The sequence below is a fragment of the Protopterus annectens genome, chromosome 2.part2 (genome assembly GCF_019279795.1).
Source record: "Protopterus annectens isolate FY-2018-M chromosome 2.part2, PAN1.0, whole genome shotgun sequence".
NCBI classification, from domain to species: domain Eukaryota; kingdom Metazoa; phylum Chordata; order Ceratodontiformes; family Protopteridae; genus Protopterus; species Protopterus annectens.
Genome location: NC_056730.1, coordinates 36,738,281 through 36,764,292, shown reverse-complemented (window position 1 = coordinate 36,764,292; position 26,012 = coordinate 36,738,281). Strand labels below are relative to the sequence as shown.

At 41.1% G+C, this 26,012-nt stretch overlaps 1 protein-coding gene across 4 annotated transcripts in view; it reads left to right on the top strand.

The window, feature by feature from the left end:
* Window positions 1-25,366, top strand: part of THBS4 (thrombospondin 4) — a 972,706-nt gene extending 947,340 nt beyond the window's left edge. For all 4 annotated transcript variants that reach the window (XM_044063723.1, XM_044063722.1, XM_044063724.1 and 1 more), the window contains one exon: window positions 25,112-25,366. In XM_044063723.1, coding sequence (XP_043919658.1) covers window positions 25,112-25,176 — 65 coding nt within the window. In that variant the 3' untranslated portion in view covers window positions 25,177-25,366. The remainder of the gene's footprint in view (window positions 1-25,111) is intronic.
* Window positions 25,367-26,012: the final 646 nt, after the last annotated feature.

Here is a 26,012-nt window from a genome sequence, read left to right as displayed (position 1 = left end):
TGAATTTATAGCCTTACAACCCACATAATTACGCTCAGCTGCAACTTGAATTATAGATGAATATTTTAAACATAAAGTGGATAAAATAAAAGCATATTTTATATAGAAATCTGTTTTCTTTCTCTTTTCTTTATTACTGTATTCAGAATGTAGCTTCAGGGAAGAAGCAAATTGAAAACACATAACCCATTTTTTTCTTTGACTTTATTTCCCTTGAATTACTTTCCTGTTTAGAACAAAGCCATTCAGTTGGCTACAAATTACAGCTTACATTTTTGAACGCGAAGAGCATTACTTTTAGTTCTGGTTATTATGACTTTCAGAGCTTTGGGCTTTGAAGTACAACCATTTTCCCAGGGGGTGGTATCCGAGTTTACACATCAAATAATTCAGCTATTTATTTCTTTGAGCTTGCCAGATGAAATGAGACATTGCTACACAGTTTAGATGTGTATCAAATGTTTAAATATCATGATGCTGATATGAAGGACTGCAAAAGTGTTTAGTTTTTGATTTCTCCGCTCCAGTGCAGTGCAGCGGATCTCATTATGTATTGTACTGCAGTAAAGAACTCTGTAACTATATATGCAGTTTCTTTCCACTAAAGTTAGAGGGTTCCATACCTGAGTTGACTATTCCATTACACACACAGTTTCTTTCTGATGTTCCAGCTAACACTTGCAAACTGCAGGCCTCCCTGTTATCTGCATCTGAGTATTTTATTCCCCACCTCAGATTAAAGAAAACAAAAAAAGTGGTGAGACTATCCAAGCATAAACATCTGTAGAAGTTGTCACTTCCTCCTGGAAAGCATTGCCTAACAACATAATTGTGAGTCATGTCATTTACTGCTGCAATTCCAAAACATGACTGTATAGAGAGCATTTAAATGAAATGATTAAGAACTTACATAGCACTTCTTTTCAGGTAAAGTACACCTCTTAATATTATGTTAAAAACCATTCTTCTCTCTTTCTATGTCGTCAGGAAACAAAATAAAATCATTGATGTCATAACCAGCTAATAAATATGACACTTGTTAGAGAAAGAGTATGAAAAATAATAAGTAACGTTGACAAAATGCTACAAATAATTACTTTAGAAGAAGAGAGAAACACAATGTGTGTTGAGCTTATAAAAATGGTGGTATACATTATCTACTGAAATTCCTGTTGCTGCTTTTAAATATGTTGACCTTTTAGCTGCAAATAAAGCTTTCAAATAAAAATAAAATCACGGGTGCATGCTACTGTACTCTGGCAAATACAAAGTTAAACTGCAGTTTGCTCACAAAGTGAAAAAGGGATCAGTTAAAATCAGTCAGACTGAAAATCTCTGAGCATCTTCCTTAATAACCCCCTCTCTGAAAACACTATGAAGTTGATAGAATCATTTTAATTTGAGGATGAACTTCCTGGCTGGGCAGGTTCATAGGTTAGTACTAGACTAACTGCCCTTGTGGGCCATTTTAAGCGTAACCAATTACCCCTGTGAGAATCAAACCCTGCACCTTGTGTCTGTAAGGTAAACACCTTAACCATTATGCCAGCCTCCCATGTATTGTGGCCCACAAGGAAAGAGGCATGCATTTCTCTTACATCACAGAGGCCTTGTGTTCTGTTACTAAAGTTATTCATCATGAGCCAGGCTTGTCACATCTCATGAGTTAGTTTATCGTAGATGAGAAACCTTGAAAGCAAGGAATGGGATTTACAACCACAAAGTCCTATGTAACTTAAAAACACCAAAGTAAACTCCACAGTTGATTTCCAGCTTTAAAAATACAGGATGTACTTGTAACTACAAAGAACCAAATTAACATAGTAAACCAGTGCACAATATTATATTAATATAAGACATGCAATCTGTGATAATGTAACTTGTGAAAACTGTAGTTACTACTTTTTTAAGTAACCCATAATGTATGTCAAGCATTACAAATGTGACTAGGATATTTCACCATGGCTATTATAAACCAATCCCCTATCAAATACTGCAGAGCAAAAATTTGTTTAATAAAGTATGAATATGAGCATTTGAACTGTGGCCTATATCTTTCATATGACTAAATATCCAAATTATTTGTGGAAGCCTTCCAATGAATCTTTTAATGGACTTCTAAAAGATGACACCAGGGATGCCTTAGAGTAATTATTTCATAAAGTAGATGATTTTAATTAATACCTGCATAGGAAGACAGCTTTGAGCCAAACATTTGGAGAGCCCCAAGGGTCTATGCTAGGCCTTTTGATGTTCTCATTGTTTATAAACAATCTAACGTGGGATGAACCACATCTACACATTACCATTTAGACTGATGCTATGGTGTTTACCACTGGTCCCAAAACCAGTCTGCATTTAGCCTCATCACTCCAGAAAAGGCTTTGCTTCTATCTGGAACTGTAATTAAATCCCAAGGGCTAAGGATGGCCCATGTCTTGAAAGAATTAAGGGACTTCACCATTAATTTATGCAACCTCGAGAAGGACTTCTTGGATAGAGGTTACAACCAGAAATTCATTAAGAGCATCCTGGACCCCATTTCAGAAGCTAAACTTCTCAAGCCTGACTTTCCAACCAACAACAATAGGAATCGTAAGAAACAAACTGGGAACCAAGGCCAACTTGCCATGATCCTCACTTATTCCACAGACTTCATTTCACTCAAAAACGTTATTAAAGAGAACTGGGGCATCATCAAGGATAACCCCGCTATTGGCTCCTTATTCCCGGATTCCCCGGACTTCTGCATTAGGAGAAACAAAAACCCAAGGCAACACCTAGAGCAGGCCAATAAAGAAATAGATCCCCTCCCAAGGACTAAACCAGGGACTTACCCATGTGAAAGAAAAGGATGCGGTTATTGCAAAATACTAAGTGGAGGAGACCACTTCAGCTGCCCCAACACTAATAAACTGCAGCAAGAACACTAGTAACTGTAACACAGAATGTCTAGTTTACAGAGCGGAATGCATAACATGCTAAACGTTCTACATCAGGAAAACCATTAACAAGTTTAAAAGCAGGATAGCTCATCACCTGCATGATTTAAAGTTCCTCAACCCGAACAATGCTTTGGCAAAACATGCTAGAGATAGTGCTAATCATAACAAATTCCATTTTCATATCATAGACACTTTGGCAAAACAGACACTACAGGGACCCACAAACCTGCTACTTGAAAAGCGGGAACTCGAGTGGCAAATCCGGCTAAATGCCAAGGACTTGGACTGAACACTCACATCTCAATTAACTGCCTGCTCAACCTTAGAAAACTGAACCATCACTCATATTATTGAACCTTTTGCCTGGTTTAGTGTGTGTATTTATATTGTTCTTAATTTTTATACTTTGCCACTCAAATAACCATGATTTTGCAAACTGTAAGCACCATGAGGGAACAATCAGCTTACAGCACATCTTTCAGCTTTTGTTTGATAACTTGTTATAATGATATGTTATAAATTACATTTTTCTTCCTGGTAGGTCTGATGAAGCATTCCAAACGAAAGCGCATACTCAGTTGTACCTAATCCCCCAAGATCAGCTAAATACTTGTGATTAACTTGTGATCTATTTTAACAATTGGCTAAAGTGTTGGTGTCATTCAAAGGGGATCCAGTGTCTGTCAGCCTGGGATGACAAAGGAACAAGAAACTAAGGGAAGTCTTAACCTCAAGATCCACAAAAGGACACTAAGATCTCAACACCATTACATTACATTACTCAAGCCCCAGCACTTTAGCCAAAGGTTCCTGGAATTTATAAACTCAAATGCTATGAAACAACTAGTCACCACTCCCACAAGAGGGAAAACATACTAGACCTGATCATTACCAACATGGGATTGGTAAGATCAGACATGGACATCTCCAGGAATGCATGGATCATGCTATCCCAAACAAAATCAAGACTCAGTCTCTGGGTGGACCCCATAATAAAACTACACAACAGAAGGAGGAAGCTACTACATGATAGAGCAAAATCCCTAAAAGGAAGGCATCTCTGATCAGTACTAGCAAAAATTATGATCCTCATAAAATCCTCCAAGGCCAGCACACTAAAGACAATCATAAGGCTTTTTTCAGTTATGTTAGGAACCTGGGATGCAACTCCCAGACTTGCTCTGAGTTGATTCTTACACTGAACCCACAGACATCGCCAATATCCTGGCAGACAGGTTCAGTGCAAACTCAGAGTGCAGCCTCCCAAACATCTCTGATGCTCAGGTGATCCAAAGCAAAAACACTGCTTCCATGGGACCAGATCATGAACTCAAGAAGAACTAATCCCTCAAGTAAAACTGCTGTACAATCTCAGCCTCACTACAAGATATGTGCCCAAAAATGAACAGTGGTCCCACTCTACAAAGGTGGTGCCTACCCTGCATAAGCCTGACTAGCCTAGTATGCAAGGCTATGGAGAGGATCATCATGGAACTGATAAACAAAGACATTGGGGACCTACAGGCACTAGATCCTACCCAATTTGCAGATCCTGCGAACCTAAACAGTCACCAAGGCCATAGATGAAGGGAAGGTAGTCCACGCCTGTCTGGACGACACAATACCCCTCGGGCATCATAGATAAGCTATCCAGCCTAAACATAAACCCTATTTTACAAGATGGGTTGCAAACTGGCTCAAAGACAGAACCCACAGAGTCAGAGTTGCTGGAGCCATGCATCCCACAAGGTTCTGTCCTGGGACCTCTCTTGTTCGGTATTTACTTTTCTGAGGTACAGGCCAACATGGGGCAGATGACTGCAAACTGGGCACCATAATCGACTCTCCAGCTAACACAAACATCCTTCAAAATGGATAACAGAGCCATGATATACCCTTTGGCAAAAAAATTACCACATAGGTGGTAAAGAGAAAGTAATTAGGATCTGGGGACCCAAGTTGATAGCAATCTGACAACCACATTACATAGCCCACCTCATCATGAAAGGATTCACATCTAGATCAATAGATTTATTCATCCCTCATCAGGCCCATCATAGAATACAATGCCCGACACCTGCAGCAATTAGAAAGACCCCAAAAGTACCTCACCAGGAGGATCAAGGGACTCAAACAGATGCCATATGCTAGCTCTACTCAGTTGCATACCGCCTGTGCCTGACATATAAAGTTATGTCCAACCCAGAATTAATGGACATGCTCCACCTCAGTAAATCTAACGAGGGACATGAACCTCAGCACAGAAATAAATAGAACATGCTGGAGAGACAGATTCAACCCAGAGGCTCCCTTCACTCTGGAATAGAATTCCAATTCATGTTAGGCAGAGCACCTCACTGACTCTCTTCAAGAAGAATCTTGATGAGTGGATGGGGGATTGTAGGTTTGTGTCACTATTAGACAGAGGCACAGTAAACGGGCACAGTATACTCAAATCAAAGCCAAACACAATCGGGCTAGGCTTTTAAATGCCCCAGGGCAGATAGCCTAGTATGAACCTATGAACCTATGAAACTCCTTCGTATGAATTATAATGTTGTTCTTTCTAGCCAAATATCCATGTCCTTCCGGTTTTTTAGAAATTTTTTAGAAACTTTAATTTACTAAAGGTTTTCATTTTTACCTGCATATTTCATGAGATATATATATATATATATATATATATATATATATATATATATATATATATATATATATATATATATATATATATATATATATAAAATTGCTGTATTAAGAATTACTTTGAACCACTGCATTTTAATAGATCCTCACCTCCATGCCTTGTTTTATGGCACATTTTTTCAGCTCCCCCCCCCACCACAGTTTTGTCCTTCTACACAGTTAGCATTTTGTTACAAGCGCACACACGTCAGTGCTGTTACACAGATCCTTATAACGTTACCATGCCAGGTTTCTGATCCTCCTCCCTCACATTTTTGTTTAAATTTATATATACAATTACTTTGAACCACTATCTTTTAATAGATCTTCACCTGCATGTCTGGCTTAATGGGGCTGCTGTTCACTCAGCTTCCCCCTCCCCGCATGCTTTGTCCTTTTACATGATTAGCTTATAGTTACAAATGTAGCTGGCGCTTATATTTTCAAATGATTTGTCCTTCTAGCCATAATCCTGCCCTTCCTAGATAAAATTAGCAACGCCAGTTTTCTAATGGTTCACACACACCTTTCTAAATGATTTTGCTGCTTTAAAAATTTATAACCACAACATGTTTAATCATTTCACCTGAATGCCTTGTTTTTAGCACTCCCCATTTATTTATTGAGGTTTTTTTCCCTCTCCATAAACAGCTTTTAATTACAACACACTTTCTTACCCTAATTTTCCACACTCCCCTTACTATCCCCTGTTTATTTTTCCACACAGTAACCCTTTCTAATTTTGATAACGTTACCATGCCATGGTGCCATTCCTGGTCCAAAACCCTCACAGGTCGCCTTATCCACATACTTATAGAACACACACACACACACACACACACACACATATCTTTTCTTACTAGACCTCTTTCCACACTTACACCTTCATCTTATGTACAGCCTTCTTCCACCAACAACTTATACAAGCAGCACGATCCCACCATCATTCAGGCTCCCATCTTATTGGTTCCACACTAAAAAGTATAAATTAAAATTAAAATGAAGCTTTTTCCACATAAGACCGATAGTTTTATTAATCATTCCAAGTTTTTTTTCCAGTACTATTCAACAGCCAGCTGTCCCCTTCCTCAGATCTGTTTGTTTTGATCCCTGTTAATCAACTTTTATGGCCATTGTGGATATTTTTCCATGACATTTTTCTCTTAAGGACTACATATTTTTCAATTTAGAACATTCCCTTTCTCGCTTGTAGTACTCCATATCCTTTTTGTTCTCACTGTTCCCTTACTCCATGGTGAGCACTTCGCCAGTTCCGCCCACTCCCACTGTTCTACCCCTCCAATTCCACCCACCAGCACGGCACAACCTACCATGCCATTTCTCACCTTTTTTTGCCCCTCCCCGCACCCTATCACACAGACCACACATCCCAGGCAATCCGCCACCATGCTCCTAAAACCTTCACACACACCCCCATAAGTCCATTAGTCACTGTTCCTCCAATCAACTCGGTTTCCACACTGCAGCCCCACCCACCACTTGCTTTGTTACCATGCCCCCATTTACACGTCAGCGCTGTTACACTCACCGGGGAACACTCCAATACAATTGATCAGCTTTTTTCAAATTCATATCCCAATAGCCACTACAATTTCTCCCTTTGAATCCCTCCCACTTATGAGATGCCCACCTGCTCCATCTCGCAGTTCTTCCAACCTTGCTTTACATTGACTGTATTTAATTTTCTGAAGCACAAGTTTATTCCAGTTTAACGGAAGAACCCAAATAAAATTGTTAATGTATTTTTGAATGTAAAGTTGCACCAATACGAAGACTGTATAAAACCCACAGTAAAATGTATATTTGTTATTAAAGTTTTTCTATGCGCTCACTACCACGATAATGGATTAAAAGGATTTTTACATTACCGAATCTTAGTCTTTTCTTGATTAAGCCTTAAATATTTATTTCATTTATTTTACTTCATCTTATTTGGCTAAGTGATTTGTATAAAATCATATAAGCTTTGATAGCGATACAGTTCACAAGGCTAACATTATTGGAACCCATTCCAATAATATTACTTTTATTTTAGGAAACTTAAACATAGACTGGCTACTTATAAACAGTAATACCCCAACAGAATCATTACATTTGTATGGCATTACTCAATTAATTTCATCCCCCACTAAAACAAACAAAACCTCCAGCAGGCAGTCAGTGTTAGACTGGGTGCTTTCCAATAAACCAGACAAAGTAGTTGCAGTTGGATGCCTTACAGACACCATAGGTTATCATCTGCCAATATATGTCATTAAAAGCTATAATAGCCAAGGCAAGCAAATTATATACAACCAAATTCAACAAAGACACCTTTATTAAAACACTGTCTCATTATACTTGGCATATACCAAGATCTATGCCTGTAGACACTGCAATCTCACACATTTATTTTAATTTTGTTTACCAGGGTACTGCACTGATCTCAGTGGACCATTTGCAGGCACAGCCCAGCTAAATAGGATCACATAAGAAATTAACATAACATATTTACAGATATGCTAAAAAGCAAATATATATACATATCTGCACCGGCAAGAATATGCTACAACATTCAGTTCAAGAAGCAATGTACTATGTCAAAACATGGAAGGAAAAATAGAATTTTGCTTAGAAGACCTTTTATGGATAAGATGTAGCCATAATGACCACGCTGGCTTATGCTACAGGGATAGCAACAAACACTTCTATGACATTTTCCTAAAAATCCTTAATGACTTAACTCCAGTCCGAATAAAAGAGTCAAACCCAACCCTGCACCATGGCTAACTAAGGAAACAAAACAACTAATGTTAGAACTTGATAAAGCATGGAAAGACAGCTATAAATATTAGATTCAAAACTCAATGTAGTATTTAGGCACCTAATAAACCTTACTAAACTGTATATTAAACTAGATAACCATATGTACTATAATAACCTTGAACACAAACATAAAAAAAAAATCGTAAACATTTCTGGTTATCCCAAAACAGGTTACTACAGCCTAGACAAACTGTCACTCCTTCCCCAAACAGTAACTGCATTAAATCAATGTTTTCCCAGTTCAACTAATACTTTATACAGAGTACACTGTCCTTAGTTAGCAGTGATCCTACCACTTCTATCTCTCTCTCTCCCGTCAACAAATCCAAATCTCTCCCATCGCTTCACCCTCACTCCCATAACCTACTTTTGCTATAAAAAGCTTCTACTTAAGCTCCAACCTGCCACCTTGGCTGCTGACAAACTTCCTTCAGAATATCTAAAACCAGCTGCAGATGCCATTGCTTTCCCCATCTCTTTCAGACTACATCACAGTACAACCTCCACCCTACTCCATTTTACTAATACTATAAATCAACTTAGAAATAAAGGCAATTTTATGTCAACAATGTTTTTGGGCATTATCTAAAGCATTCAACACAGTATCACGTCAGCATTTACTCTCTGAACTTGCTGCCGCCAAACTTTTTCAGTACTTCGAACTTGAAATACAGCAGCACGCTATTAACCAAATCAGTATCCAAAACAGCAAAAAAACGATGGCAGCACCAGGAAATGACGTTCAAGATATAATCCACAAGTTCAAGACAGTATTTCAACTAAAATACAAGCCAAAAGTAAGCACTTTCATCTCCTGCAATGGAGACTTCTTCAGACTAATGGCTTACACTTAAACAAAAGCTTTTTAAATACTAAAATAGCAGTCAATTAAACTTAATTGACAATTAATCATTAAAAGCTGAATTAGCAGTTTTAAAACAACAGTCAGCCTAATGCTGACAAATACCTCTAACTAAAATCCCTAATGCTTCAGTCCCTTCCTTTTTAAATACATAATAAATTCTTCTCTGTTATTGTGGATTAAATCTTGTACATCATTTCCTGGTGCTGCCATTGTTTTTTTGCTGTTTTTCAGTACTTCCTTACATGGTTCCTTATCTATCTGTCTGAAAGAAAACAAGCAGTCAAATGGCACCAAGATAATTCCCCGTTTCGTCCTGTCACTACAGGAGTCCCACAAGGGTCAATCCTCGACCACTCCTCTTTAAAATCTTTATAAATAAATTGCATACTGCCATTCAACATGCAAGCATTGTCCAATATGCTGATGATTCAGCATTAATATGTGCGGTCCCAACTCTCTCCAAATGCCATGAATTTACCCAAACTTCTTTTACCTCTACAGAAACCTGGCTAAATAATTCATGCTGGAACCTGTGTCTAACAGAGCTCTTTTCAAACTATCTGGAAGTATACAGAGCTAAGTATATTTTTCAGTTCTTCAGAATTGTGTACTGTAAATTGTTGCTGGACTAATTTTATTCAGAGTTGTGCACTGTTATTTTTGATTCACTGTATAGTTTTTCAGATCTCTGCTGAAAGTGTTTTGTCCCACCCACTTTCCCTATCTCTGGTTTGTTGTTTAAATTTGGTGGCTTTTGCAGTTGCTCGCCCCAGTGTAGATTTGATCTGGGACACTCCCCTCAATCCCATCTCTTTTCCACATTCTACCTAATACACTCCTTCTGCACTTGTTTTTAGTCATTTTTTATTTAATTGCATTTTTTTAAACTGTGTTTAGTCTAATATTGCTACATACTCAAGTGTGCTAGCTTGCACTGCATTTGAATTTTTACTGCTGTTTTAGCTACTTTTCTGTAAAAAAAAAAATAAAAAACAAAAAAAACTGTAAGCCTGTTTCCTACCTTTCCTGTAACTAGTATAGTCCAGATACAGATTTGCTGTATCCAGGACTGTATGTATGCTTCTGAGCCCCCCTCCCCCTCAAGCCTTTCTGTGTTGGAGGGAAGCCTTCTAGCTTGTCAGTGGGAGTGGTAAGCACTAGGTAACCTGTCTACCATATAAGGAGTGGTTATGGCCCAGAAATTGTAGTTATTGGCCATCTGAGCAATCTTTTCCATCTCTCTCAACTTTCTGATTTGAAAGCCTGCATTTGCACTTGTTTCTTTCCTGTAACTAGTCTGCAGATACATATTCTTAGTTTTAGCATGTGAATTTGCTTATTCGTGCTCAGAACTTGTTGTAAGCACTAAATAAGCTAATAATTACTATAGCAATAAACCTTCCTCATTACCTAGAGGAAAACAGTTTTTGCACTTACTTTTCTCACTTGCTTAGAGAAAAACAGCTCTTGTACTCAGTTTCCTCACTTATCTAGAGGAAAATTTTTATTCAAGCATGTCAAAGGGTCAGCTCCCAGTGTTCTCTCCTGTCTATCTGATGAATCTGGGCATCTTGGGGCAATGTAGAAATTGCCTCATGTACACAGACAACCCTCTCCTCCTACCACCCAACACTACAACCTGTGAGAGATGCACTTATCTAGCCAAACTGTAGGTAAAGCTCTCTCCAACCAAGACCGAACTTGACATTCAAGAGGAGAAGGTAAACACTTGCACCACACCACACTTATCACATAGTCTCACTAAATCTACACCACCAAAATCCACACATAGAAACACAAAAACATTTGCAGAGGCTCTCAATAATAATCTGCCCAAGCAACAGAGACCTCCAAAGCAGAAACGCAAGCAACTTCCACCCCCAAACACAACCCAAATGACACATAGCCCACAGACTGTGTGCCACTCAGCCACAGCCAATAAGGCAAAACAATGTATCCAACACACCAGTCATAAGTGACTCTATAGTCAGGCACACTGATGTCCCACTCACCATGCTAAATAAGGAGAAGGTTACTGTCAGCTACCTGTCGAGTGCCAGGATCCGCCAAATAACCCACGCACTCCACAAGTACAAATATGACTCGGTAATTGTCCATGTTGGTGTGAACAACCTGAGACATACCTCCCTGGACTACATGAAAAAAGACATGGATGAGCTCTCCGATCTTGTAGCCCAGGCAGGTATGACCCTAGCCCTGAGTAGCATTCTGCCATCGCCCAGAATGATACTGCAGTACAAGGACAAAATGATTAACTTCAACAATTGGCTAAGCTCCTGGTGTCATTCTAAGGGGATCCAGTATCTGTCTGCTTGGGATGACATGGTCGACAGACCACAATGCTTTGCCAGAGATGGCCTGCACCTGTCACCCCTAGGAGTCTGGATACTGGCTAAGGCTATTGCCGCTCCTATAGTGCCTTTTTTAGGCAAGGTTAAAATGACAAATTCACCACCGTAATAGGAACAGGCAAGCAAAAACTGAGGGTAATGCTACTCAGTGCTAGAAGTCTAAATCTCAAAATGCACTCATTCAAGGCACTCCTTAAAATGCAACCAACTCTGGGCAAAACTGCAATCCAAATTGTAGCTTGCTACAGATCCCACACCATGCCCCACGATTCCCACTCCTCTTTTCTTGATGTACTGGAAAATATTAGGGTTCAACCAAACACCCTAATAATGGGCAATTTAAACTACCCCACCATTAACTGGAAAAACTACTCGTGTACCAACTCTATCACACAACACTTTCTGGAATTCATAAACTCCAATGCCCTGGATTAACTTATACACACACCCACCAGGGGCAACAATATCCTAGACCTAGTCATTACCAACATGAGTGTTCTATACCTGAAGTCAGCCCCTTGTTGGTCCGATCTGACCATAAGCTAATCACCCTTGATATCCACATCCCGCCCCCACCCCCCATTAAGGAAACCAGGGTAAAACATTTCTCCAAAGCCAACTTCATGCTTCTTAAGACAGAAGTGGTGAACTTCATGATACCCACGCAGATGGACAACACAGTTACGACTGCTGAATCCTACACAAATGCACTCTATAAGCACTTACACGAGTGCATGGATCGTGCTATCCCAAACAGAATCAAGATGCTATTCTCCAAAAAAAGGAAGCCAATCTGGTGGTTCCCTGCCATAAACAAACTGTACAACAGAAGGAAGAAATTGTTGCAAAAGAGAGTAAAATCCCATGAGTGGAAGAACTCCCTGGTCAGCCTCAGTAAGAAGCTGAGATCCCTTATAAGATCCTCCAAAGCTAGCTATGAAAACAAAATTGCCACTGATTCTAAGGACAACCACAAAGCATTTTATAGCTATGTCAAGAATCTCAATGACAATGCCCAGATCTGCTCTGAGTTACAGCACAACGGCACGAAAATTACAGAACTAACTGATATTGCCAACATCCTGGCAGATCGGTTCAGTGCTAACTTTACCCCCTCACCCCCTAAAGGGCCCATATCTATACAGGAAGAATGCAGAGTCCCTGTAATCACAACTACACAGATAAAAGCTGCACTCTCTAAAGCCAAAAACACAGCATCCATGTGACCGGACAACATCCCAGGCTGCATTTTACACGAACTTCAGAATGAACTGGCTCCCCACCTAAGCACCATGCTCAATCATAGCCTGACATCAGGCTTTGTGCCCACTGAATGGCGTACCACAACAGTTATCCCACTCCACAAAGGGGGAGCCACCAGTGATCACTGGAACTATCGCCCTATTAGCCTGACGAACCTGGTCTGCAAGGCCATGGAACGTATCATCATGGAACTCATAAACAAAGACATTGGCAATCTCCAAACTCTGGATCCCACCAAGTTCGGGTTTGTGAAAGGCAGATCATGCCTCCTGAACCTGATCGACTTGTTTGAGGCAGTCACCAAAGCCGTAGATGAGGGTAAGGTGGTTCACACAGCCTATCTTGACCTCGCCAAGGCTTTCGCCACCATCCCCCATTCTGGAATTATAGCTAAACTCACTAAACTAGGTATAAATCCCTACATCACAAGATGGGTTGCCAGCTGGCTCACTGACAGAACCCACACTGTAAAAATTGCACACTCCAAATCTGACCTCAAACCAGTGACAAGTGGAGTACCACAGGGTTCAGTCCTGGGACCTCTCCTGTTTGGTATCTACTTTTCTGAAGTACAGGCTAACACAGAATGCCTCTGGCTAATGAAGTTCGCAGATGACTGCAAACTAGGAACCATAGTCAAGTCCCCAAATGATGTGGAAATCCTACAGAAGGGCCTCGCTTTGACAGATGCCTGGTGTCAGAGCCATGGCCTCAAGCTCAGTGCCAAAAAGTGCATTGTCATCCCCTTTGGTAAAAACTCTGTATCCATGAGCTACTACATAGACAGCAGTCTACTTAACACCAAATGTGTGATACGAGATCTTGGGACCCAGGTGGACAGTAGTCTTTCCTTTGATAGTCACATCGCCACGGTAGTCAGGAAGTCCTTTTACATGGCACACCTCATCATAAAAGGGTTCTCATCCAGGAATAAAGAGGCCATTGTTCCCCTCTACTCGACACTCATTAGACCCACTATAGAGTACAACGCCCATTTTGGAATGTACCTCACAAGACATCTGCAGCAGCTGGAAAGGCCACAGAAGTACCTCACAAAGAGGATTACTGGCCTCAGACAGATGCCCTACATTGACTGTCTTAAAAAATCCAGCTTTACTCTGTAGCATATCGCCTACTCCGAGGTAATCTCTGCCTAACATATAAAGCTATGTCTAACCCAGATCTGTTGGACATGCTACACCTAAAGAAATCCCAATCCCTCCGAGCTACACAGTCTAGGGACCTAAACCTTGTCACCACAATAAACAGGACATGCTGGAGGGATAGATTCCTGTCTCAGAGACTTCCCATACTCTGGAACAGGCTACCCATCTATGTCAAGCAAAGCTCTTCATTAGCACTCTTCAATAAAAATCTTGATGAGTGGATGAGAAATAGGAAATACACCCTGGGGATCACTTTTGTGTCTCTGCTCAACAATGGCACAGGAAAATAACTTTCTTGGGTGGCGTAAGCCAGGGAACCTTGTTGGCTAGGCTTACGTAGGCCCTGGGGCCGATAGCCTAGTACCTACCTATGAACCTATGCCTGCTCTTTCCGTAACAAAAAAAATTAATGATATTCACCGCAAAACAGTACAACAACCAAAAGTAATCATTCCTAATTACATCAGCATTACCAACAGGCCCAACACTAAAACAGAAATAGTTACACACAGTAAACTGCTAGGAGTCATCACTGATGAAATTTCAAGTTTGACATATCAAACAATACCTTATATATACAGCACAGCAAACATTTGCCTCAACCTACTTACTCCCAGCTCTCCTTTAAGCATCACCTATCCTACCCTAAATACATCTCTTGAATCTAAACTAGTCCCTTGCTACAATAAAATTGTTAAATTTGCCACTAACTCAACACATAAAACCCACTAATGTCAAGCTTTGAGACAACTTAAGTGGGTCAAACTAAGCAATGTCCTAAAACATTTACAAATAGTATCTCCATATAAACTTATTTACTTCACAAACAAATGCCTTACACTAAAAAATATCTTACTGCCTTACTCATTTTCAAGGGACCTCGCCTCTGCCAACAAGTTCTTATTAAAACAACTAAGCCTATTAACTTAGCCAGAGACTCACTTTACTCCTGCTACATCTCAAATACGTGAAACACCATTCCAGAACACATCAAACTTGCTGACAAACTATCACACTTTAAAATCCTGCTCAAGCTATGTCTGAATAAACCCTGGTTGTGCTCATGTTCAGCACCAAACTCTCTCTCCAGTATCCCAGTACTGATGTTAGTGTAGAATTCCCCAGGTGGGACACAGTCAAAAGTCTCCATGATTTCTTAGTGGCTGATCGCTAGAATGTCAGACTCAACACAATGCAAGCACATTGCTATGAGAGGATTACAAAACCAGAAAACATATGGGTTTTCGCTGATGCTAACACTCAAAATATGACACTTCTTGCAGATAAACAGGAATATAAAGGTGAGATCTGTAATTAATTTCTATGCAGATTAACTCACTTCATTATAATGTGGAGAAAGTACAGTTGTGTAACATCTTACCATAACAGTAGATGTCCTTCTCTTCACTGTTGAAGTATTCTTCACCTTAGGGATCTCCGACCAAGGATAACCCAACATCCGGCCTTTTTTACCAAAAGCTTTAGATCTTGTATGTGCCATACATCACATGATTGCTCCCTCTACAGGAAGTAGGGCATAAAGGTGACGTACAGATGTAGATACCAAGAAATGACTCACCCCTTAAGAGAACAGTCTCCATAGGACAAAGGAGGCTATGCACATCCAGAAGGAGAAAATGCAGATGGAAAAGGGGGGGGCTCAGCCTGGAGGGTAACCAAATCAAGGCCCAAAAGAAAAAGGGGGGATGGAGGGAGGGACCGAATACTGCAACAGTGAAGAGAAGGACATCTGCTGTTATAGTAAGATTTTACAAAACTGTACTATGTCCTTCTGTATCACTGTTGCAGTATTCTTCACTGTAGGGTGAGTACAAAAGCTCAAGAAAAGGAGTGGGAGGTGGAAGGCTGGGAAGATCCCTCAATAAACCCATGCAGGATGACCCTAGCAAAACCTGCTCTGGCTGTAGAAACCATATCCAGTTTATAATGCTTAGTAAAAGTATGCACTGAAGATCATGTAGCAACTTCAAGGATGGAATCAGTGTCCAAACCCTTGAAGAAAGCACCAGAAGAAGCAACAGCCTTAGTGGAATGAGCTCTTACTGAAGTAGGCAGACCCTTTCCATGAAAAAAAATACAAAAGGTAATGGCCTTAGATATCCAGGAGAAGATGGTTTGCTAAGAAACAGCCAAACCCAATGTCCTGGGATGAAAAGAAACAAAAAGCAGGTCAGACTTATGAATGCCTTAGTTTTATCCAAATAATACCTGAACTGTCTGTGCAAATCCAAGGTATGCAGGACCACCTCACTAGCAGACTGAGAAGAAGGAAAAAAGAAAGGAAGTTGTACTATCTGATTCAACAAGAACTCATTAACAACCTTGGGCATAACAAAAGGATTAATGCAAAGAGACACCCTGTGCCTGTGAAAAAAACAAAAAAGAAGGAATGACCATAAGGGCATGAAGCTCAGGAGACCTCTGAGCAGAAGTAAGAGCAAGCAACAAGACAGTCTTCCAGGTACAGTCTTGCAGAGAAGCTAAAACTGCAGGCTCAGAAGAAGCCTGGGTTGTCAATTTTTCCAAAACAAAATTAAAGTCCCAAGTAGGAGGAGTAGGCTTCCTTGGGGGCATATGATGCAGGACACCTTTAAGAAACTGTTTTACCTCAAAACAAGAAGCCAAAGGAGGATTCAAGGGCAGATAGGCAGAAATAGTTGACAAATGGGCCTTTACAGAAGAATAGGCCAAGCCAGACTGGAGTAACTCACAAATAAGACAGAACCAGAGGGATCCCTACTGAAAAAGGATCCTGACTATAAGCATGGCACCCACAGAAAATCTTTTCCATTTGGAAATGTAAGACTTTCTGGTTCTAGATTTTCTTGCCTCCATTAAAACCCCAAGCAAGTCCTCAGAAAAAAAGGTGCCTAAAAGGGATCAAAGCCCTATCATCCACAGTGTCAGCTGACAAGTGGACAAGTGAGAATGGAGGAATGACTCCTTGTCCTGTGTGAGGAGGTCGAGAGGTGATGTAACTTGAGGTGATTGCCCCTGGCCAGATGCATTAAGAGGGGCAACCAGTGCTGTCTTGGCCAAAAGGGAGTAACTAGCAAGATTTTTTGGGGAGTCCAGCTAAATTTTCTGGTGTACTCTTGGAAGTAGTGGAAGGGGGGAGAAGGCATAGAGAAGCATTCCCTTCCCAGGAAAAGAAAGGGCATCAATCTTCCATCCCAGATGGTATGGCACTCTGGAACAGAAGAGAAGGGGCTGTCTGTTCAGATGAGAGGCAAAAAAATCTACCTGAGGTTCCTCACCGATGGAATATGTCCAAAAACCTGTCTCTGTGAAGCATCCATTCCTGAGCCTGTGTTTTGGACATAGTCAAAGTATCTGCCACTAGATTGTGCTCTGAAAGAATATACACTGCCTGAAGAGTTAACTGATACCTGAGAGCCAGCCTGCAAAGAAGATAAGACTTTGTGCCCCCTTAAATGTTGACATACCACATCATTGTGGTGTTGTCTGTGTAAACCTTCAGGGGGCCTGCAGAGAACATGGGGTGAAAAGCATGAAGGGCCAGAATGAGAGCTATCATCTCTTGGATGCTTATATGGTCTTACTTCTGATGGGGGGGCAAAGACCCTGAGCTTTCAGGTAACCACAGGAACCCCCACCCCCCACCCCATGGCTGAGGTATCAGTGAACAGTTCTTGAGAAGGAACTGGAGGCTAAAAGGGCAGGCCTAGGTTGAGGGTAAGTTGTTTAATCCACCACTTGAATTCCTGCTTGAGTCAAGGAATGAGAAGCACCCTGAAATCCAGAGGCTGATGATGCTGAAGCCAAATAGACTTTAGGTACTATTGAAGCTTCCGCATATGCAGTCTGGCAAGATGGAGCATTGGAATAGAAGAGGCCATGAATCCTAGGGCCTAAAAAAAAACTCTGGCTGGAATGGCAGAACGAGAAAGAAGAGACTGAAAAAAGTTGTCAAGGGTAAAACCTTTGGAGGTGGTAGAGGCCATCATTGGCACTGTCTGAATCCTGCAGCCCAGAAACACATGATTTTCAGATGGAGTCAGGACAGACTATTGGAAGTTGATTGTGAACCCCAGACTGTGAAGAAGAGATATGATGAACTACAGAGCCTGTAACAGGCAACTGGGATGAAGGTGCCTGAATCAACAGGTCATCTAAATAAGGAACAATCTGAATGCCTTGCTTCTGGTGTCATTCTAAGGGGATCCAGTATCTGTCTGCCTGGGATGACATAATCAACAGACCATGATGCTTTGCCAGAGATGGCCTGCACCTGTCGCCCTTGGAATTCTGGATACTGGCTAAGGCTCTTGCCACCCCTATAGTGCCTTTTTTAGACAAGGTTCAAATGACAAATTCACCACCGTAACAGGTACAAGCAAGCAAAATCTGAGGGTAATGCTACTCAATGCTAGAAGTCTAAACCTCAAAATGCACTTGAGACCCTCCTTAAAATGGAGAACACTGACATCTGTGCAGGGACAGAGACCTGGTTCAAGGCTCCAGAGAGCGCCCCTGCATTACCAGGCTATAATTCATGCCACACCTTTCGACAACCTAACATGGACCAAAACACTAAAGGCGTAGGTGTATCCATATTCATTAAGGATATCCACACCTCCAGGGTAGTTGCTTAGCATAATGCATCTGAGATTATCCAAGTGCAACTAACTCTGGGCAAGACCACAATCCAAATTGTAGCTTGCTACAGATCACCCACCATGTCCCAGGATTCCCACTCCTCATTTCTTGATACACTGGAAAATGTTAGGGTACAACCCAACACCCTAATAATGGGCGGTTTCAACTACCCCACATTAACTGGGAAAACTACTCATGTAACAACTCTTTTGCTCAATGTTTTCTGGAATTCATAAATTCCAATGCCTTGGATCAACTTATCCACACCCCCTCCAGGGGCAGCAATATCCTAGACCTGGTCATTACCAACATGGGCGACCGGTGTTCCACACCAGAGATCAATTCCTCATCGGTCAGATCCAAACACAAGCTAATCACCCTAGACATCCACATCCAGCCCCACCCCCCATTAGGGAAATCACCGTAAAACATTTCTCCAAAGCCAACTTCACACTTCTTAAGACAGAAGTGGCAACCTTCACAACAACCATGCAGACGGACAATAGAGGTACGACTGTTGAATCCCACACAAATGCACTTTATAAGCACTTACATGAGTGCATGAATCGTGCTATCCCTAACAGAACTAAGATGTTATCCTCTAAAAAAAGGAAGCCAATCTGTTGGGCCCCTGCCATAAACAAACTCTACAACAAAAGAAAGAAACTGTTCCAAAAAAGAGTACAATCCCATGATTGGAGGAACTCCCTGGTCAGCCTCAGTAAGAAGCTGAGATCCCTCATAAAATGCTCCACAGCTAGTTACTGATTGTAATAACAACCACAAAGCAATCTATAGCTATGTCAAGAATCTCAATGGCAGCACTCAGATCTGCTCTGAGTTACAGCACCATGGCACTAAATATACAGAACCAATTGATATTGCCAACATCCTGGCAGATAGGTTCAGTGTTAACTTAACTCCCCTCTCACCCCCTAAAGGGCCCATCTCTATACTGGAAGAATGCAAAGTTCCTGTAATCATGGCTTGACAGGTAAAAAACACACTCTCCAAAGCCAAGAACACAGCATCCATGGGACCTGACAACATCCCAGGCTGCATTCTACATGAACTACAGAACAAACTGGCACCCCACCTAAGTACCATGTTCAGTCATAGCCTCACCTCAGGCTTAGTGCCCACTGAATGGCGCACAGTGACGGTTATCCCACTCCACAAAGGTGGAGCCACCACGGACCCTGGGAACTACCACCACATTAGCCTGATGAGCCCGGTCTGCTAGGCCATGGAACATATCATCATGGAACTTATAAGCAAAGACATTGGTAATCTGCAAACTCTGGACCCCACCCAGTTCAGGTTTGTAAAAGTCAGATCATGTCTCCTAAACCTGATAGACTTCTTTGAAGCAGTCGCCAAAGCCGTAGACGAGTGTAAGGTGGTTCACACAGCCTATCTAGATCTTGCCAAGGCTACTCTGGAATTATAGCTGAACTGACTAAACTAGGTATAAAATCCCTATGTCACAAGATGGGCTGCCATCTGGCTCACTGACAGAACCCACACTGTGAAAGTAGCAGACTCCAAATCCGACTTCAGAGCAGTGACAAGTGAAGTACCACAGGGTTCAGTCCTGGGTCCTCTCCTGTTTGGTATCTACTTCTCTGAAGTACAGGCTAACACAGAAGGTCTTTGGCTAATGAAGTTCACAGAGGACTGCAAACTAGGAGCCATAATTGAAACTCCTAATGATGTGGACAGCCTACAAAAGAGCCTCACTGAGACAGATGCCTGGTGTCAAAAGCCATGGCCTCAAGCTCAGTGCCAAAAAGTCCATTGTCATCCACTTTGGTAAAAACGTCTGTACCCATGAACTACCACAAAGGCGGTAGTCTACTTAACACTGAAAGTATGATAAGAGATCTTGGGACACGGGTGGACAGTAGTCTCTCCTTTGATAATCACATCACCACAGTAGTCAGGAAATCCTTCTTACATGGCACACCTCATCACAAAATGTTTCTCATCCAGGAAAGAAGAGGTCATTGTTCCCCTCTACTCATCACTCATTAGACCCATTATAGAGTACAATGCCCCTTTTGGTATGTACCTCAGAAGACATCTACAACAACTGGAAAGGCCCCAGAAATACCGCACAAAGAGGATTAACACCCTTAAACAGATGCCCTATGCAGATCGTCTCAAAAAATGCCAGCTTTACTCTGTTGCATATCGCCTACTCAGAGCCAATCTCTGCCTAACATACAAAGCTATGTCAAACCCAGAGCTGTTGGACATGATCCAATTAAAGAAATCCCAGTCCCTCTGAGCTACATGCTCTAGGGACCTAAACCTTGTCATCACAATAAACAGAACATGCTGGAGGGATAGATTCCTGTCCCAGAGACTTCCCATACTCTGAAACAAACTACCTATCTATATCAAACAAAGCTTCTCATTAGCACTCCAAGAAAAATCTTGATGATGGGATGGGAAATAGGAAATTCACCACGGGGATGACTTCTGTGTCTCTGCTTGACAGGGGCAGAGGAAAATAATTTTCTTGGGTGGCAAAAGCTAGGGTACCTTTTTGGTTAGGCTTATATAGGCCCTATATCGGCCTTAGGGCCAATTGCCTCGTAGCTACCTATGAGCCTACTAAAGGCAATCACAGGAGCTAGGTATTTTGTGAATACCCTTGGAGCAGTAGAGAGGCCAAATAACAAAGCAGAGGACTGAAAATGAGAGGAAGAAACAGAGAAATGTAAAAATTTCCTGAAGAGAGGGTGAATAGGTAAACATCCTTCAGTTCCAAGGACACCAGAAAAGTCAAAGGCAGCAACAAAGGAAACAGAGTTTGAAGAGAAAGTATTCAAATGGAAGGAACCTTGAGAAAGATGCTGAGCAAGGAGAGATCAAGAATAGGCCTCTGAGTGCCCTCCTTTCGAAGAACATTCTGGAGTAAAATCCCTTTCCCACTTGGGAAGCAGAAACAGGACGAATAGTTCTTTGGTCCAACAGGGACCCATAAACCTCTGAGAAATGAGGAAGATGCTGTAGAAGTTGTTCAGGAATACCTGAAAAAAAAGAGGGAGAAACCTCCACACCATGAAGTAACTGTGATGGATGATGACAAAACCCAAGAATCTGAATTGATGAGTTGCCAGTTTGGAAGACAGAAGGAGACCTAAAGGGACAAGGGAACCTGGCCAAGGATTGGGGGGGGGGGGCAAAATGTCAAAGAGAAGCAGGCTTGTCCGAAAAGGAAGACTTCTGAGTCACAGGACTGGAAGGACTTTACAGGAGGAGCTCACCTACCACTCTTTCTGGCCTAACAAACCTGCCTGTGAACAAAATCAGACCTAGTAGGATAGTTCCTCTGGAACATAGGGATAGGAGACATAAAATATGTTTAAGGTATTGCAAAGATTTAACTTTTTCTTGAAGAGACTTAAACATAGCAGCAGCAGTCCCAAAGAGATTCTTATTATACAAAGGGGCATCCAGCAACTTGTCCTTAATGTCTTCAGGTAATGACTGCAGGTGAAGCCAAGGGTAACACCTCATGACATACCCAAAGACAGAACTCTGGAGGACGCATCAGCAGCATCATAGCTGCACTTGATAGGGCGGCAAAGCTACCTGAGGGGTAGAACTCAAAGTAGATAAAGCAGAAGACTTTCCTTCAGAATCAAGCAAGTCATAAATAACCTGAAAAGCCTTGGCAGTCAGGGCCAGAGCATATCTGGTCATGTGGGTCTGGTAATTGATGGCCCTAAAGGCCAAAGCAAAAGCAGTATACACCTTCTTTCTAATCCTCTCCATTGCCCTACTATCCTTATCTAAAGGCAGAAGCTTGGAAGAGGGCAAAAGCTTAGAAGGCTTGTCAAAGGAGACTGACACCACAGCAGGGTCAGCAGAAGGACACTTAAATAGGAATTGACATTCCTTAGGAGCCTTATAGGACCAGTCAGGTTTCTTTGGAGCAGGAGGATGAGAATCAGGAGTCTTAGAGACAGTTATAAAGGTCTATAACAAACCAAACAACAAAGGAGGTTCTGCAGAAAGTTTAGGAGCGTCACTCTGAAGCAACTCATAATATCACTTCTAGATATCAGACACCTGAGAAGAACTGCACTTAAAATATTACATCATTCTGGCTACTGTGTTCCCAAAAGACAACTCCAAAGAAGACTCAGGGCTAATGGACTCCTCTTCATTAGAGCCATAGGTCAAAGGAGAAGGCATCTAGGAAGAGTAAGGCAAGGACCCTTCATCAGACTCTGAATCCTCATCCAAGGAATCAGGTTCCCTAGGCCTTTCGGAAGAAGTAGAATTCCAAGGGGAAGTAGGGACAGATACACCTTTGCGAGGTTTCAGGGCCATTAAAGCATTAAACTGGCCCTCTGTAAACTTCCATCGTTCCCCTTGAGAGTCCTTAGGTTGTACAGAAGAATGTATAGTCTTCTGGGTTTTTCTTGGTAGGAATGTCAGCCCTAACAAACGCCAGAGATTCCAAACCCTGATAGGATTCAATAACAGTACCCAGAGCCTCTTCACTAACTAGAATCTGTTTAATGCCTCTACTGCCCTCCAAGATAATTAACCGCAGTTCGCCCTTGACATCCAGAGCAGACACCTGCAAAGTTTCAGAGGACGTGTCGAAGGATCCATTCCTGTCTCCAATGGGGTGTCAGCAGAGGAATCCAAAGTCAACACCGGATGACCTACAGAGCTCTCACCCACTTTTACAAAGATGTCCGGTGGAGGCTGGACAGTAAACAAGTATGGCTGAGAGTTCTTGACCTTCTTCTTACTTAATGGAAGATTGATTTCATCATGCCACCCCGGACTAACTATTTAAGCCTCTGGTTCTTGAGATAGAAGGCCAAGGAAGACAAGGAGCTTCTAAGAGTCTTAGGCACAAACATCTTACAAATACTAGAGGAGGTATGGTCATGGGAAACACCCAAGCAAAAAAGACATTGCTTGTGATGATCCTTATGGGGAATCTACCTCCCACACTGACATTTTCTGTTCTTGGATGACATAAACTCCACAAAATCAAAGGAAAACAAGACCAATAGCAAAAAGGAAAAAAAAAAAACAAAACAATGGAGTACTTCTCTGATGGCTCGATATTCAGTACAGCAAAGGACGTTTAGACCAATGAGTGATGATGGCATTCGGACTGGGGGAAAAGAGGTTCTGTGTGTCTGTGTCCGTACATCACCTTTATGCCCTAAATCCTGTATAGACAGCATACATGTGATGTATAGCACATATAAGATTTAATGGCTTTAGTATACTGGCCAGACATTGGGCTATCCTTTTCAGGAGATCCCTAAGGTGAAGAATACTGCAACAGTGATATAGGACATGTATAATATCAACATGAAATACAATGTCAGAAAAAGTCTGGTCTTTATGCAACATAAAATACTAGCATCTAGAAATGTATTTCTGCACAGTATATTATTGCAATATACAACTTGCATTGACAGAGTACTTCAAACTTACAGACTACCTGTGTTGACATTAGAATTTCTCAAATACAGTTACTTAAGAATAGGCTGTGGACCAATGTTCCAGATTCCTGAATATGTCTATTTATACAAGGGTGCATGCAATGTCTACTACAATAACAGCACAAGTTCAACAAACTTGTAGTGTGTGTGTGTGTGTGTGTGTGTGTGTGTGTGTGCGTGCGTGCGTGTGTGTGTGTGTGTGTCTGTCTGTCGGTCTGTCTGTCTGTATGGCTGCATGTGTGCTTGTGTCTTAAATGGAGGACATTAACTTAAACAAGCTCTATCAGGTAGAAGATCTGAAGCAGTATAACTACCTGAGCAGAAGAGTTTAAGCTGTACATGGATGCTAAAGATACATAGAAATGGCACAGCATTACTGGCATCTCACTACTCTTTGTTCTGCAGTAATACAAAATGCCTGGAAAATAATGTTCATTTTTTTATTTTGCCTCGTTATTGTTTGTTATGTCATGTTTATAAAGAGACCGTCTAAATACTGTAATTGTTTGTACTGGTTTAAAGAAATGACTGCTGACAAAAAAGGCGTAAGGAAGGAAAAGAGGGTGACTTAAAATCAGTAGATACAGGATGTCACACGGGTTCTTAGTTTACTTTCTAGCTAGCTGATTTGTTAAGGAAATGTGTGGATACTGTTCATTTGTTTGAGCATCACAGAAAGATAGGTCAGGTCAAATGGCTATGTTGTAAGCGTAAGGAAAGCTTAGCACTCAGACATATCTTCCGGAAAGACATAGATACAGCTGCATGGAAGAGCAGTAGCTAATATGAATTCTTGCTTTTGAAATGCCTGTCCTGAACACCTGAAAATTATATACTTTATTTTTCTTGTTTATTATAGATACTATACCAGAGGATTTTCAAGACTTTCGGGCACAGCATATCAGAGATGAAGTTCCCCTTTAAATAGCATCAAAGACTCTATCTATGAACAGGAATCCCAAGCCAATAAGCAACATGAATGAAGTTGTGTAATTAACGATATGTTAATAAAGTAAAAAGCAAATATTTCTGTACTGCATTGTGTAAGGTAAAATCAAACAGTACTGTGTTAATTATGCAATTGTTAAAATAAAACTATATTGTTAAAAAGAGACAATTTATCAACTGTGCTTTTCTTAATGTTTCATAAATACACAGAATACAAGTAAAGACTTTTTAATTTCCCTTCATTTATTATACATTGCTATAAATCAGCTGTACATCTTTTTCTGCTTCCACTATTCCGTTACTAGTTGCGATCGTCAGGTGCTTTCTTGGTGCTTCGTCACTATTTTACTTCTACCACATTTCACTGGAAAAGTCCAGAAGTTCCATTTTGTTGAAGATACATTTGCTGATATTTCACTTGGATCTGAGCATTCTGACCTTATGGAACATCTCTCTGCCTTTGGGCATATTTATTTGACTTTGTTTACCTCTGCAATGAAGCATTTAATTTTTCACTCCACTCCCCCCTCTCTCTCTCACACACACACACACACACACCAACAATCACACACACACCCTCGTGTGCATACCCACACCAAAATATAACACACTTTTTATTCCTAAACACACAAACTTTATGTTGTTTTTTCTATGATCTACATCAGAGAGTACTTCTGCGCCATTGTGGGTGTTTCCTGACAGCAGCAGTTGATAAATGGTGATTTTAAGTGGGAAAAGGGCTAAAGAAACATGCGCTCTGAAGTGTCTGCAAAGGACTTAAAATGTTAATGCAAACAAAATGGGAAGTTCTG